General features: G+C 41.6%; 1 protein-coding gene across 1 annotated transcript in view; it reads right to left on the bottom strand.

Annotated features, from left to right (window-relative positions):
* Window positions 1-14,147, bottom strand: part of CILP2 (cartilage intermediate layer protein 2) — a 38,413-nt gene extending 24,266 nt beyond the window's left edge. The window contains exons 1-3 of the mRNA XM_058163336.1: window positions 13,657-14,147; window positions 1,957-2,058; window positions 167-430 (exon numbers count right to left, since the gene is read on the bottom strand). Coding sequence (XP_058019319.1) covers window positions 167-430; window positions 1,957-2,058; window positions 13,657-13,720 — 430 coding nt within the window. The 5' untranslated portion in view covers window positions 13,721-14,147. The remainder of the gene's footprint in view (window positions 1-166; window positions 431-1,956; window positions 2,059-13,656) is intronic.
* Window positions 14,148-15,539: the final 1,392 nt, after the last annotated feature.

Here is a 15,539-nt window from a genome sequence, read left to right as displayed (position 1 = left end):
AGTCTGTTCTTAAAAATCTCCAGCGTTGGAGCTCCCACAACGTTTGGAGGTTCCTATACCATTTCAGACAAATGGTTGTCCAGTTAAGGAGAAACTTCCAGTATTGGAGCACACACAACTTCTGGAGGCAAGTAGTTCCACCGATAAATTGTTATTTCACACTTACCCACAGGGCAGAGGAATCGAACATGATAGTTAGAGCAGGTCCTATTGCTGGGCTGCTCTTTGTTGAGGCAATGGAAGCCTTCTTGGGGACTGAAGCGCACGACTTCCCCCACTTCCTTGGGCAGCTCCCACTTAGTGGTGCGGGCTTGGATAGAGAGGGGCCGGGCACAAATGCGCTCGGGGTAGTAGAACCGGATGGCCTCCAGCGTCTCGAAATCCCCTTCGCCTCCAGGATGGTCAACATTGAACCAAGAGGTCCATTCCCCTGCAAGTAGGAGATGAAGAAAAAAGACTCCAATGGCTGCTACTCTACAACAGGGCTTTCCACACTGGGCCATCCAGAAAGAGGATATACCCATTTCACAGATGGGTACATCAAGAAATCAGGAATCCCCATTTATTAGGACATGGATTTCAAGACACCAAAACAAAGGAGGAAAAAAATAGATCCATAATGTGCACTGAGAAGGGCAGAAGAGGTAGTTTCCAAATGAGCATTCTCCACTTTATTTCTGTTTCAAATTTATATGATGCTCAGCTACCCATAACTTGGGTGTCTCACAACAACTAAAATAAAGAAAATGGAATTATGAGCAATGATGTCAAAAGAAATCTGTTGTTATATCAATTGTTTAAGCAAAGGGCACTTGTGGTTCAGTCATATATTATGCAAACAAAGCAATTGTTAACCCAGATTCTTACTGTACAGGTAGTCCTCGATTTAACAATCATCCATTTAGTGACTGTTCAAAGTTATAAAAGTCACTGAAAAAAATTGACTTATGACCGTTTTTCACACAGCCACTGCTGCATCCCCATGGCCATTTGTTCAAAATTCAGACACTTGACAACTGGCTCATATTTATGACGGTTGTAGTCATGTGATCACCTTTTGTGGCTTTTTGACAACCAAAGTCAATGGGGAAGCCAGATATATTAACAACCATATTAGTAACTTAACAACTGGAGTCATTCATTTAACAACTGTGACAAGAAGGGTCATAAAATGGGGCAAATCTCACTTACTTACTCAATTGTCTTACTTAGCAACATAAATTTTGGGCTCAATTGATATTGTAAATTGAGGATTACCTATAATGAAATTTTTCCTAATCCTAAAACTTCAGCGGTAAAAGTTTTGTTGAAAATAAAGCTTCATCTTTTTGCAATTTCAGAGCTATGTTTTATAAGAGGAGAAGGAGAGTTGTAAAAAAAAAAAGAAACCCAGAAAGCTATTACTTCCAATTTTGGAATTATCTATATTCATTTCTTGTCTAAGCACAATTAAAAAGGTTCCAAGGTTGACTCAGCCTTCTATCCTTTATAAGGTAGGTAAAATGAGGACCCAGATTGTTGGGGGGGCAATAAGTTGACTTTGTATATAAATATACAAATAGGATGAGACTATTGCCTTACACAATGTAAGCCACCCTGAGTCTTCGGAGAAGGGCGGGATATAAATGTAAAAAAAAAAAGAAAGAAATCAAAGCAGAATTAAGAAGAACTAAACAAAAGACAGAAGTCAATAGAATGGAATGCTGGGGATGAAGCGTAGCTTGCAACACTAGGAGTGCCCACCTGGGTGGTCAAAAAAGTCAAGATGGTACCCACAACTGCAATCAACTGCCCCTTTACATACATATGACATCACACACATTAAAAAGGGGTGGGGCTTTGCTTGGCCGGTCACAGCCACCATATTGACTCTTTGCCGTCCTTGCGGTCAGCCCTGTGCATCCTTATGTCTTCAAATCATGAATTAGCCTTCATATTTTTAAGAACATGACCCACCAACTGTTTTTTCATCAAGACGTGTCCTGGCTTTTATCCTTTTTTTATGTTTATTCAGTCGTTTTGTCTTGGCTGCCTCAGAGTCATTTTTCATCTCTGGATCTGTGAAGAAAACCACAAGTACAAATAAAAAAGAATATTTTTATACCTTGTGGTTATTACTGAATAATATATACCTCACTGGCTCTAGAAAACACTCCTAGGCAAAGTACAGTATATTCTGACTGGGTTTATCCAGGGGGTATAATGCTCCCGGATCGGATTGGATCACGCAATCTGTTAGCGATCGTGGCCGGTAGTTTGACGATCCAGTAGCGATGGTAGAGCAAAGCTCCGCCCATCCACCCGGGTGTCATTACTTCCTGGTTTTAACCAAGAAGTAATGTGTTTTTTTACCTTCTGCACATGCCCAGAAGGTTTTGCGCATGTGCAGGTCTGCGCACGCATGTGACATGTGTGTGTGAGAAGCGCACGTGGGGCGCATGCACTTCTGAACCAGTAAGGAAGATAAGTATTTCACCCCTGAGTTTATCTATTCAGCTAACCCATCTAGTCCTGGTTGGAAATCCAGCTGCATTATTTATTAAATAGCTTTACAGGTTTTTTTTGTTTTGTTTTTTAATTGAAAAAGTTTTACAAAGCTTTCCCCTCCCCTCCCCTCCCTTCAAACCCCCTTTCTCCCCCCGACTTCCCGGAACAAATACAAGGTATAGTTAAAAATAAAACAAATATATGCTAAAAATTTTCCCTCCTAACTCAATTATACTCCTACAACTCTCATCAATTCCTAACTTCCCCCAAAACAATCAGAAATAATACATCCTAATCATTCAAAGGCAGTCTGATAACTCTTAGTCTGATATCTGCTTTGAATATAAACAATCCATTTTTTCCATTCATTTAAGTATCTTTCTTGTTTATTGTCTTTCAAAAAGGCTGAGATTTTTGCCATCTCAGCCAAATTGGCAACTTTCAATATCCATTCTTCTATTGTGGGTACTTCTTTTTTCTTCCAATACTGTCCTATCAGTAATCTTGCCGCTGTTATTAGATTTAAAATCAGTTTAGTCTCAATTACTGTACAGTCCGTAATAATTCCCAGCAAAAAAAATTGCGGCAGGAACTTTATCTTCTTTTTCAGAACATTTTGTAAAATCAACCAAATTTTTATCCAAAAGGCCTTAATATTCTTACAAGTCCACCAAATATGAAAATATGTAGCGCCATCACAATTACATCTCCAACATTTTGCTTGCATATCTGGATACATACTCGATAATTTCTTAGGATCTAAATGCCATCTATAAAACATTTTATAAAAATTTTCCTTAAATTCTGTGCCTGCATAAATTTAACATTTCTAACCCAAATCTTTTCCCAAGTTTCCAATAATATTGGCTCCTGAAAATTTTGTGCCCACTTTATCATACAGTCCTTTACCAAATCCCTTTCAGAATCTATTTCAAGTAACACATTATACAATCTCTTTATATGCTCCTGAGAACTGATTTCTAATTTGCTTTACCAAATTTTCCTCATTCTGAACTATATCAATTTTCTGATCTTCCTTCCATCTAGCACGTAGTTGCCCATATTGAAACCAAGTATAATTTTCCCCTTCTTCTTTTAATACGTGCAAAGATTTTAATTGCAAACTACCTCTTTCAGTATATAAAAGATCTTTATATGTAATCATTTCCTGTTTCTGTTCTAAATTTATATTCTCTATTGTATGTCTAGGACTTGCCCACATAGGAACCTTATAATTTAATTTATAAAAATATTTCTTCCAGACACACAAGAGAACAATTCTTAACACATGATTCTTAAAAGCCTTATCCACCTTTTTGTCATAAATATGCATGCCATCCATATAGCAAATCATAACCTTCTATATTCAGGATTCTTTTCTCCATTAAATTAAACCAATCACTTATTGTAGAGAGAGCAGCTGCTTCATAATATAATTTAAAATTGGGCATTTTTAGGCCTCCCCTTTCCCGAGAATCTTGAATTATTTTCATTTTAACCCTCGCTTTTTTACCTTCCCATATAAATTTATTAATTCCAGTCTGCCATTCCTCCAAATTTTTATCCTTCTTAATTATTGGTATCATCTGAAAGAGGAATAAAAATCTAGGTAAAACATTCATTTTGATAGCAGCTATTCTCCCCAACAACTAATTGCATTTTTTTTCCAAACAATCAACTCCTTCTGAACTTTTTGCCATAAAACCTCATAATTATTCTTATACAATTTCACAATTGATGATGTAATATAAACCCCTAGATATTTAACCTTTTTTACAATTTCAAATCCTGTTATTTCCTCTAATTTTTTTTTCTGTTGTCTGGGCATATTTTTTAATAGCTTTACAGTTTTTGACTGGCAGATATGGTAGATGAGGAGCTGTAATCCTCAAGTGGAGATGGAATTAAAAGGAGTTCTACGAAGGCTCCTTATTCGTCCTCAGGATAATAACCAAAGCTGATAATAGGACCACAAATTTATGTATGTATGTATGTATGTATGTATGTATGTATGTATGTATTATTTATAAAATTTATTGGCTGCCAATTTTACTATAGGGTAACTCTTGGTGGCTTACAGTCATAGAAATATGTTTATACATATACATTTAAAACAAATTGGGCCCCCTTTGGCAGGCTGTCTGCTCCATCAGTGAAGTCACAGGAAGTCTTGATTTATTAAACCAGAAGGCTCTCTTGCTAACAAACAGAGCTCTCAAGGGATCAGTCGGGTAAATCGAAGACCATAAAACTCAGATGTTTAAGATTCATTACATCAAAGCACTGCCATTAAAAATAATAACAGCGCCCACTGGCCAGACTGAAATGGAATTTTACCAGCTGTATGGAGGAAGACGCTGGATAAGAAGCAGAGAAACTCAGATGCTAGTGTCCCTCCCCCCCACCCCACCCCCGCACTCAGCTGTGGAAATTCATTGGCTGTCTTTCGGCTAGTCCCTCCCTCTCAGTCCAAGTGTCAATCAGGTGTAGCGGCAAAAGTGCCAGGGCTGTCTTAACGCATGGGCCTGATGGGCACCTGTCCGTGGGCCCCACAAGCATAGGGGCCCCATACTAATCTGTGTATGTTAATCCTTCAATGCATCTTGTATCATATAAATACAGCAACATATTTATTACATTTTACTGCATTTTTTTATTAATGCTAACATGCAAATATATATTTAATTTTATCGACCATTTACATTTTTATTCCTGTGAGTAGTTGTCGTAGGGGCCCCAGTACAGTGCTTTGCCCGGGGCCCATAATGCTGTTAAAACGGCCCTGGAAAGTGCTGGGCTAGAAGCAGATTCTAATCGCCCCTCCATTGTGACAGTTCATTGGCTGATTTTGGCCCATTCCCTCCCTCTCTGCTCAGGAGCCATCAGATTATTATTATTATTATTATTATTTAGATTTTTATACCGCCCTTCTCCCGAAGGACTCAGGGCGGTGTACAGCCAGATTAAAACAGAACAATATACAGATTAAAACCATAGTTAAAATAACATATTCTTTGAATGGCCGAAAATAAAACCGTCAAATTTGACCCATCAATAAAATACACCCATTAAAATTATTAAAATTTAAAAATTTAGAATATTAAAATTAAGCCAGTCCCGCTTGAATAAACAAGTACATTTTCAATTCATGGCAAAAGGTCCGAAGGTCAGGTAGTTGACGCAAACCAGGGGGAAGTTCGTTCCAGAGGGTAGGAGCTCCAACAGAGAAGGCCCTTCCCCTGGGGGCCGCCAACCGACATTGCTTGGCGGACGGCACCCTGAGAAGACCCTCTCTGTGTGAGCGTACGGGTCGGTGGGAGGCATAAGGTAACAGCAGGCGGTCCCGTAAGTACCCGGGCCCTAAGCCATGGAGCGCTTTAAAGGTGGTAACCAACACCTTGAAGCGCACCCGAAAGACCACAGGTAGCCAGTGCAGACTGCGCAGGAGCGGTGTTACCCGGGAGCAACATGTGGCTCCCTCAATCACCCGCGCAGCTGCATTCTGGACTAACCGAAGCCTCCGAGCCATCAGATGTAGTGGGGAAGATCCTGCCCTAGGGAGCAGTGGTGAAATGTAAAATTTGTTACTACCGGTTCTGTGGGTGTGGCTTGGTGGGGGGGGGGTAATGTGACTGGGGGGGGCAACTTTTTTTTTTTTTACTTTTAAAAGCATTTTTTCTACAACCTCTTCAGCCGAATAGTTTTTTAAAAATGCTTTTAAAAGTTTTTAAAAAAACCCTCTGATGATCGCGCAGCTCAGCTGGGCAAGCGGGGGGGGGGGCAGAGATTTTTGCTACCAGTTCTCTGAACCACCCGCCACCATCGCTACCGGAGCGGGTGATCCGGTCCGAACTGAGAGCATTTCACCCCTGCTAGAGAGGCAAGGGAGAGCCAGGTATTAATCCTCGCTCAGCCATGAAAGCTCATTGGCTGAATTAGGGCCTGTCTTTCTCTCCCAGCACAACTTACCCTACAAGGTTGTTGTGGAGAGGGAGTACCAGTGGTGGGATTCAGCCAGTTCGCACACTTCGGGAGAACCGGTTGTCAACTTTCTGAGCAGTTTGTTGAACTGGTTGTTGGAAGAAATCATTAGGCCAGAGAACAGGTTATTAAATTATTTGAATCCCACCACTGGGGAGTACTACGTACACTGCTGATAAAGGCAGGGTGTAGTAGTTCTAATAAATAAGCTCAGTCTGCTACGTCTGATAAATAAGAAAAAAAAAAGACCTGAAGTCTGCTTAAAGGATGCCCACTGGCATCCAAAAGCTGCCTCAATGGCATATCCTTTCTTCCTGCACCTGGCAAATCAGACATTGCTACTGGGCCTGCTGCCCTCCATCTCAGCAAGTTGCTCTATTTCAGACACATCAAATTCAAGGCCCAAGGGCCTGATCTGGCTCATGGGGTGCTTAGATCTGGCCCGCAGGGCCACCCTGGAAACAGCAAAGGACAGGCCCACAGTGCCTCTGCCAGCAAGTGGCCCTACCAAGCTCCATTTTCTCTGGCAGTGGGTTGCAGGAGACCGTCCCAGCCGAAAACGGAGCTCTAGAGCCTGTTTTTGCTGGCAGAGCGCTCGGGCCGCCACAGGCACCCCCGACACAAGTGACGTCGAGCTGGCCATGCCCACCCTGGTCCCCTGAAGTCAAACATAAACCTGATGCGGCCCTCAATGAAATCAAGTTTGACAACCCTGCTCTATTTACTCCAGCGTCTGGTTTCCAACTACAGCCCACAAAGAAGCTTCTGAAAAACCCACTAGCCTGGCATTTGGGCTTCATTTCTGCAGTGCTTGTTTTGTAGTGCCATATAAATCGGAAGACAGCTACTATGGCTTATGCAGTTATCCTATGTATATCTCTATTCTCTGCCCTTGTCCCCTTCAATACTATTGGACTACAATTCCCATCAGCTGAAATCACAGAGCCTAATTACAAAGTCAAAATGTCCATTGATATGACCCAGCTACTGTGTACTGTATATACTTTAGTTTACAGCAAATTATAATCTATCTTTTTACAAAGACATAACATACCCACCAGTGGAAATGTTTGGATAATGTCGTACTAAAAAAAACCTTGATAATCTTGATGAAAACATCTCTGACAAAATCCACTCGCTCAAAAAGAAAGAAATAATTATTCTATTTAGATTGACAGGACAATATCTATTTCATAACAGATTAAAATGAAACTCTGCAGGATATATTGAAATTTTAAAGGGCTTGTTATAAGAAGGTTTTAATGTAGAAATTATTTATGAAATGTTATTTTTTAAATCTTTAATTTAATTTTTTTTAAAAGAATATCATGGTAAATAGTTATTTCAGCAAAAATATCTGTCATTTAAACTTTACTAACTAAATGGTTGAGGAAAGTTACTTCTTTTAAATAATTCCATAATTATTTAAAACTGTGTTTCTCTCATGCTGGCTGGGGAATTCTTAAGAATTGAAATCCGCACATTTTAAAATTGCAAGCTTGAGAAACGCTGCTTTAATGGCTATATGTATTTTGGTTCCTTTTATATTCCTTTCCCAGACATTATTGATTATTAATAGGAAGAAGGAAAGGACATGACTCCGGTGGCAGGGACCGCAGGACTGCCGAGCAAAGCAACAGAGCCCCTGCCCTACACATATCAGACAGCTTTTCCCTGCTGTGCAGCCATGCTGGGAATCTTCCGGAACCAGCTAAACCTCATGCTGGGAATTTGAAATTTATCTCACCTTGAAGGTCACACAATTCAGAGATGTAAACTGAGCAAATGTCAGCAGAGGGAAGAAAGAATACAATAAAAAACCTCTCTAGGGAGAGTAAAGCGCCCAAAAGAAAAAGCAAACGTCTCTTTTCCCCCTCAATGTCCTATATTTTTATATTTTGCCCTCTCTACTTGCATCCCCAGAGAGTTCAGGAAAGTCACAATGGTGGCTGGGACCACATTTTTAAAGCTGTTGTTTTGTCTTTTTTGGACTCCCGTGGGTGCTGCTGTGGTTCCAACTGCTATTTAAAAAAACAAAAGCTTTGATATTGATATGATCATATCTTCATGCAAAGTAGGAAACAGATGGCTCTTTGGAGAAATGTTTGCAAGACAGATACTTAAACATGTTGCTGTTTCTCAGACAACCATCTGTGTGGAGGAATGGACAAGCATCCCTATGAGGAATGGTCAAAAGATCATTCTAGAATTACAAGGTTCAAAAAGGCCCTTGAAGGCCTTAGGATCAACTGCAAAAATCTAGATGCTGATGGCTGTCCAACTTCATTTCAGAAAGAGGATTCTGCTTGAGGGGAAACCAGTTTGGGGTAGTGGTTAAGGTACCAGGCTAAGTCCTAGACTCCTACCCAAGGCATGAAGTCAACTGGGCGACCTTGTGCCAGTCACTCTCTCTCAGTCTTAGAAAGGCGGCAATGGCAAACTGCTTCTAAAATCCCACCCCCCTCTCTCTCTCACACACATATATATACACACCAGTGGTGGGTTGCCCCCGGTTCAGACTGGTTCTATAGAACCGGTAGTAAAACTGGCGGGAGGCTCCACCTACTGACCCGAATGTCATCAAAAGTGATCTGCGCATGCGGAGAAGCTTCTCCGCATGCGCAGAACAGTGCATGCATGCATGAGCAGAGCATGCGTGCGCGGGCACGATGCGAACCGGTAGTAAAGGTAAGTAGAACCCACCCCGATGTACACGCAGAGATAGTCCAGCCATTTCCTTCCCTGGTATGATGAGATACACGTCCTTGACTCGCAACCAAAATTGGGACCAGGATTTTCGTTGCTAACCTAGGTGGTTGTTAGTGAGTCACGCACAGTTTTATGACCTTTTCTCCCCAAGGTTAAGCGAATCACTACAGTTCTTAAGTGAATCACGCAGTTGTTAAATGTGTCCAACTTCCCCCATTGTCTTTGCTTGTGGGAAGGTTGCAAATGGCAATGATATGTACCTGAAACACGGCAACTGTAGTAAATACGTACTGGTTGCCAGGTGCCCAAATTTTGAGCATGTGACTGTGGGGATGCTATGACAGTTATGAGTGCAAGGACTGGTCGTAAGTCTCTTTTTTCTCTGCCATTGTAAATTTGAATGGTCTCTAAATAAAAAGTTCTAAGTTTATGTTATATTCAAAATTATACTGCCATATGAAGAACCTTAGTGGAACAGGCCTTGGATCCATCTAATCCAGTAGTGGGTTTCAATTTAGTTTGTTACCGGTTCACTTGTGTATGTGCGCTCGTGCGCACACGTGACACTTCTGCGCATGTGCAGAAACGTCCGGGCAGGTGGGCGGAGCCTGCCGCTGCTGCTACTAGTTCGCTCAACCCTGGGTGAATCGATAGCAACCCACCACTCATCTAATCTGCCATTCTCTGCCATCACACACTGGTCAAGTGGATAGAAACAGCACTTATATATCGCTTCAAAGTGCTTTACAGCCCTCTCTAAGCCGTTTACAGTGTCAGCATATTGCCCCCAACAATCTTGAGTCCTGCATCGTCAGGGATGCATTAGGGAAACTTGCCAACCCAGGTTGGAGGCCAAGAACCCCCTTGAAATGTTGCTTCCCAGCAACCAATATTTAAGCCTTGCTGCCTCTGCGTCAGAAGGCAATAAACTGTCATTATTAAGAGCATTCATAGCCTGACCTTCCATGAACTTAACCAGATCTCTCCAGATGCTACCTTTAGCATACTGGCTGATAGCAAATCCTATCGTATATCATTTGCTTTTCTGTGTGCTGAATCTCCTTCCACTGTTCTCTCTGTTTTGCTCTTGCTTTGGGTGTATGTGTGTGTGTGCCTGCGATATCTTCCTTTCTTTTGGAGGTGGAAGACAATCTGTACAATGCCACCCAATATATTAACAAGTGGAGCCCTACTCTAGAGAGCAGCACTTACAAATCTTGGCAGAATCCAACATCACAAATTACCTGGATTTTATTCAGAGAAAGCCGGGGCTTCAGGATCTTTCATGGTTTTATAATTTATTCTGACAAATATGGAACACAATGCAGTTTTTTTACCATCCCAGCTTAGGGTTTCTTTCAGTCCTTAGTGGCTGTTTTTGGCAGATGGGCCTTGATTAATTAATTAGCTCAGCTCCTCCTACCCCTCCCTTCTGCCCATTGGGCTCACAACATCTGGTTCTGCAGAGGGATCATCTGTGCCTTTTTACCATTTTCAGAAGGGGCCGTCAAGACACGTGCTGGCTCTTTCTATACTCAGACATAGTGCTCTTTGGATAGAACTCTAAAGTAGTTTTAAAATCAGAATTTAGTGGGAGTGTGTTTTAAAAACAAAAATAAGGCTCCTGAGAGAGTGCAAACCCACTGCTGCATAGAAGGTCAATTTAAGACGGTAAAGAAAATTGAATTTCTGCCAGTTGCATATTGCTGATTCTGGTACCAATGATCATTTATCATTTTCATACAGCTTTTCCTGACCAAAGCATTGCCCTTTCTTCACTGGTTTTATTTCTTTGGGCAGTGTAGCTGTCAAGCACAAGAAATCAGAAAATCCAGGCAGTTCAAATGAATATAAAGGTTTATTGCAAGCTTAAGGTCTCTACAAAAATCTAAACTACTAACTGTCAAAACATATTGGTGGTAGATAAGAGTCAATGGAATTCAAGACGGGCTGGAGTTAGATCTCCCTTCGTGGGCACGAAGGGAGTCGAGACTGAGACCCCTCTTTCGGGCTCAGCTTGGTCATCATCTCCTACACTAGCACTACAGCTATGGAAGCCACATCAGTCTTTCAAGGTAGGTCAGGTCGAGAAACAAACACCAGAGGGATTCCAGGCATGCTACTTTATTATAGAAAGATATCCTATCTTCAAAGCCTGTCACTTTGCTAAAGACCATATTGGCCAGAGTTATTTTAACACTCTTTCTGCTTTCCTAGGGTTCAGCAACTTTTCGCCTCTTCCTTCCAAAAGCCAGAGCTAAATGCCTCTACAGCTGGGCTAGTTTTAGAGATGGTTTTTTTTTGGAAGAGCATTAGACCCAGATTACTTAGGCAACTTGATTGGTGGCTAAAGCAGTCCATCTAAATACCTGCTTCCATTTGCCTGACCGACCGCATGTTAAAGAGATTGACTGGTGGTTGTTTTTCCTGTCAGCAAATGACACTCAGCGGGAGAAGGAAAGCCTGAAATATCCACCAATTGTTTCCTTAACATCTTCCATATTAAAACAGAAAAGGCTCAGCCATGATTCTAGGGATAGAAGAGGGATCAGATATCAGGAAGTGCAATTTATGCCAGCATAGTTCTCTGCTGTCTCATGGATTGGAGCTCAGCAGTTTAAGATGTCATCTGCCTCTGCCTCTCCATTGCTTAGCTTTACTAAACAATCACTTGCATTAAAATCATGATGGGAAAGCTACATGTAAAAACATTCAAAGTGACTGGATCAGATTATGGGTTTGTCTGAACTACTCAGTTCTCTGGACCAGGATATCTGTGGTTGATTTTCCCCACCACAGTATTTAAAATTTGGAACTAGACACCATGGAGGGTGCACCTGACTTTTGGTATCCAGGGACTGAAATATGCAAATTGGGAAGTAATCTGTAGAATGAATACGGTTCTCTCCCTTTCTTTATAATAAATAGATCTAAATATGGATAGATCTGAGTAGAGTAGAATAGAATAGAATAGAATAGAATAGAATAGAATAGAATAGAATAGAATAGAATAGAATAGAATAGAATAGTCGGAAGGGACCTTAGAGATCTTCTAGTCCAACCCCCTGCTTAGGCAGGAAACCCTACACCACTTCAGACAAATGGTTATCCAACATCTTCTTAAAAGCTTCCAGTGTTGGAGCATTTACAACTTCTGGAAGCAAGTTGTTCCACTCATTAATTGTTTTGACTGTCAGGAAATTCCTCCTTATTTCTAAGTTGCTTCTCTCCTTGATTAGTTGCCACCCATTGCTTCTTGTCCTGCCTTCAGGTGCTTTGGAGAATAGTTTGACTCCCACTTCTTTGTGGCAACCCCTGAGATATTGGAACACTGCTATCATGTCCCCTCTAGTCCTTCTTTTCATTAAATTAGACATACCGAGTTCCTGCAACTGTTCTTCATATGTTTTAGCCTCCAGTCCCTTAATCATCTTTGTTGCTCTTTTCTGCACTCTTACTAGAGTCTCAACAACTTTTTTAATATAAGAGGTGATCTGCATAGAAGAGACCAGGAGATTTGTCCAGTCTAGCAATCTTTGTTCACAGACTGGGCAACAAGATGCCTTTTCAAAGTTCAGTAGAACATTCCCCCTCATCCCACCTTCAATAATTATCTGACTCTATCAAGGCCATGTTTCATTGTTGTGTTATTAGATCTTTCTCCACCATAGATAAGGCCAGTCACCATTTCAAAAGTTAGCTACAACTTGCCTTAACAGCATATTTGTCTTTTTGTGAACACAACAGCTCACTCGCATTATTCTCTTACCATAGTGCAAGTGTTCTGGTCACAAACTATAGGAAGAGGCCCCTTCCTTATTCTTCCCTAAACCCCCAAAACTTTAAGCTTAAACTGTCTACTGTTGACCTCACCCCATTCCTAAGAGGTCTGTAAGGGGCGTGCATAAGTGCACCTGCGTGCCTACCGTCCCTGTCCTAATATTCCTTTTTACTTACTCTTTTCATGTATCCAAATTATGTTTATACTTTTACCTGTTATCTTATATGTGATTGACAAATAAATAAATAAAAATAAATAACATAAATAAATTCTGATCTCACTAGAAAGGAAGAAAATATTCCCTCTCTCTCTCTCTCTCTCTCTTTCTTCTTGGATCTCGGTAGCATATCGTCTAGCAATTATGGACAATTATCAACTCTCCATTAATTGCAGCTGCATGGTAAATTAGCTTCTTGCAAGCCCAACTTACGTCACAGAGATTGTTGCTGTGGGGAAAAATAGGAGCAAGATGAGGGTGAGGTATGCTGCCTTGGGGACAGAAGACAATGAAATTAATTAAGCCTGTCCTCCTCCTTGTTGTTGAAGATTTGTGGATCTTGTTGCCATTTTAATTCCTAGGTAGCTATGCAATCTATAAAAAGGCTGTCATGTGATATGGGGAGGGGCAGGAAAAAAATCTCTCTCTTTCTCTGTCCACATATACACAAATACATGCACACATCTAGATGTACCAATACCTTGAGCCAAGACGCCGATGAAGACAAAAGAAATGAAGACAAGGGCCAGTTTGAATCCTGTCATTGCTCCAGGTCTTTTTTTGGGGTGTGTGGGAGTCAGAAAGCTGCTCTCTGCACCTCTGGGGAGGGACTTCTAGGCTGAGATCCTGAGCTGAGTTGGAAAGATCCTAGGCTGAGCAGAACAGCAGGTTTTTATAGGACTCAGCCTTCAGCCTTCATTGGTTGGGAGTCCTTCTTGGATCGACTGCCTGGACGGGAGAAATTAGAGAGACGCAAGAACCCAGAGCGTTTCAACCTGAGCAGCACTTGGAAGAATATCAGGGGATTTTTCTGTTGTTATTATTGTTTTTGGGAAGGCTTCAACAGAAGCTATTCTAGTGTGGGCTGCTAAAATTGGACAGAAGCTGGAAGGCAACGAAACCACAAATGAGCTAATGTGAAGCGAGGTCATGCTAAAGAGGTGGCTTTTAAATTGTGTGCGGGGCAGGAGGAGGGAATATAGACCTTTGGATTCCTGCAACATTTGAAGTTGCAGTTAAAAGCTGTCATTATACAAATCTGCCCACCAATATTTTTTGGGGGGTGGGGGAACGGAACAGTTTTTGAAAAGTTTGTGTCAGAATATCTGAACAGCACAGCCTCTTTGAAAAGAAGCAGGACAATAAATGCTAGTTCTATGTTTATTGTAAGGTCACATTAACAGCATCTTGAAAGTCTGAAAGTTTTTTCCCCCTCTGCTCTTTTTACTTTCTGGAAAAATAAGGAATGATCCCTTCTGAAACGCTTTTCACAAGTCCCTTGTCTCTTTCTGTGGACCAAGATAACTTTATCTCAGGGGTTGCCACGAAGAAGAGGGAGTCAAGCTGTTCTCCAAAGCACCTGAGGGCAGGACAAGACGCAATGGGTGGAAACTAATCAAGGAGAGAAGCAACCTAGCACTAAAGAAAAATTTCCTGACAGTTAGAACAATTAATCAGTGGAACGACTTACTTCCAGAAGTTGTGAATGCTCCAACACTGGAAGTTTTTAAGAAGAGATTGGATAACCATTTGTCTGAAGTGGTGTAGGGTTTCCTGCCTGGGCAGGGGGTTGGACTAGAAGACCTCCAAGGTCCCTTCCAACTCTGTTATTCTATGATTCTGTGATTCTATATAACTTGAAAGTTGACTAGTGTTGGAAGAAAAGTCCATCTGGGTTCAGTTCCAAGTGGGGATAAAGACACTGGAAATATGGAGACTGCTTGGAAAGATGGTTTAATGGTGGTCAGGATCACATGGATTGAGTTCCTGAACAGAAAAGAACGAGGTGCTGTGCGCGCCCTGGCTTTATGCTCTCTCTAAGCTTTCCTGGGGCACAGGAAGAGTGTCCCGATTGGTTGTCAGACTCCCAGGGGGTGGGGGTCTTTGCTAGCCTTGCTGGCTGATGTAAACTTCCCAGGTGCCATGTGGTGAGTTTCTGTTGCTAGATGGGTCCTATTGTGTTGCAGATGATGGTCCCATTGACAAAGGTGGGAGGGAATGAGTTTCTGCCTCTGACCCATTGACAAAGGGGAGGCAGGAAGCTGCAGGGAGCTGCTTTGTCCTTAAAACATGTTCTCCATTTCTCATCCAGGGAAATATAATATTCTGCCCTTTTTAATATTTCCTAAGATATTTCATTCTTCTAGGAGGGCGGTGGGTGCTGACTTCCTACATTAGTCTGCAGCTCGTCCTACATCTTCCAAGGTCATTCCCACATACTATTAGGCTCATCCTGCTGGACCACCTGGACAGGCAGAGACAATTAGAGATAAGCTGTCCCTCAAATAGCAACTCCCCCCCTCTCTTAACCACTGGACTCATCACTGCTGCAGCTATTCGCAGAGTTGCAGCCGCCATCTTGAT

Source organism: Ahaetulla prasina, chromosome 1, assembly GCF_028640845.1.
Source record: "Ahaetulla prasina isolate Xishuangbanna chromosome 1, ASM2864084v1, whole genome shotgun sequence".
NCBI classification, from domain to species: domain Eukaryota; kingdom Metazoa; phylum Chordata; class Lepidosauria; order Squamata; family Colubridae; genus Ahaetulla; species Ahaetulla prasina.
This window is presented reverse-complemented; position numbering and strand designations above follow the sequence as displayed.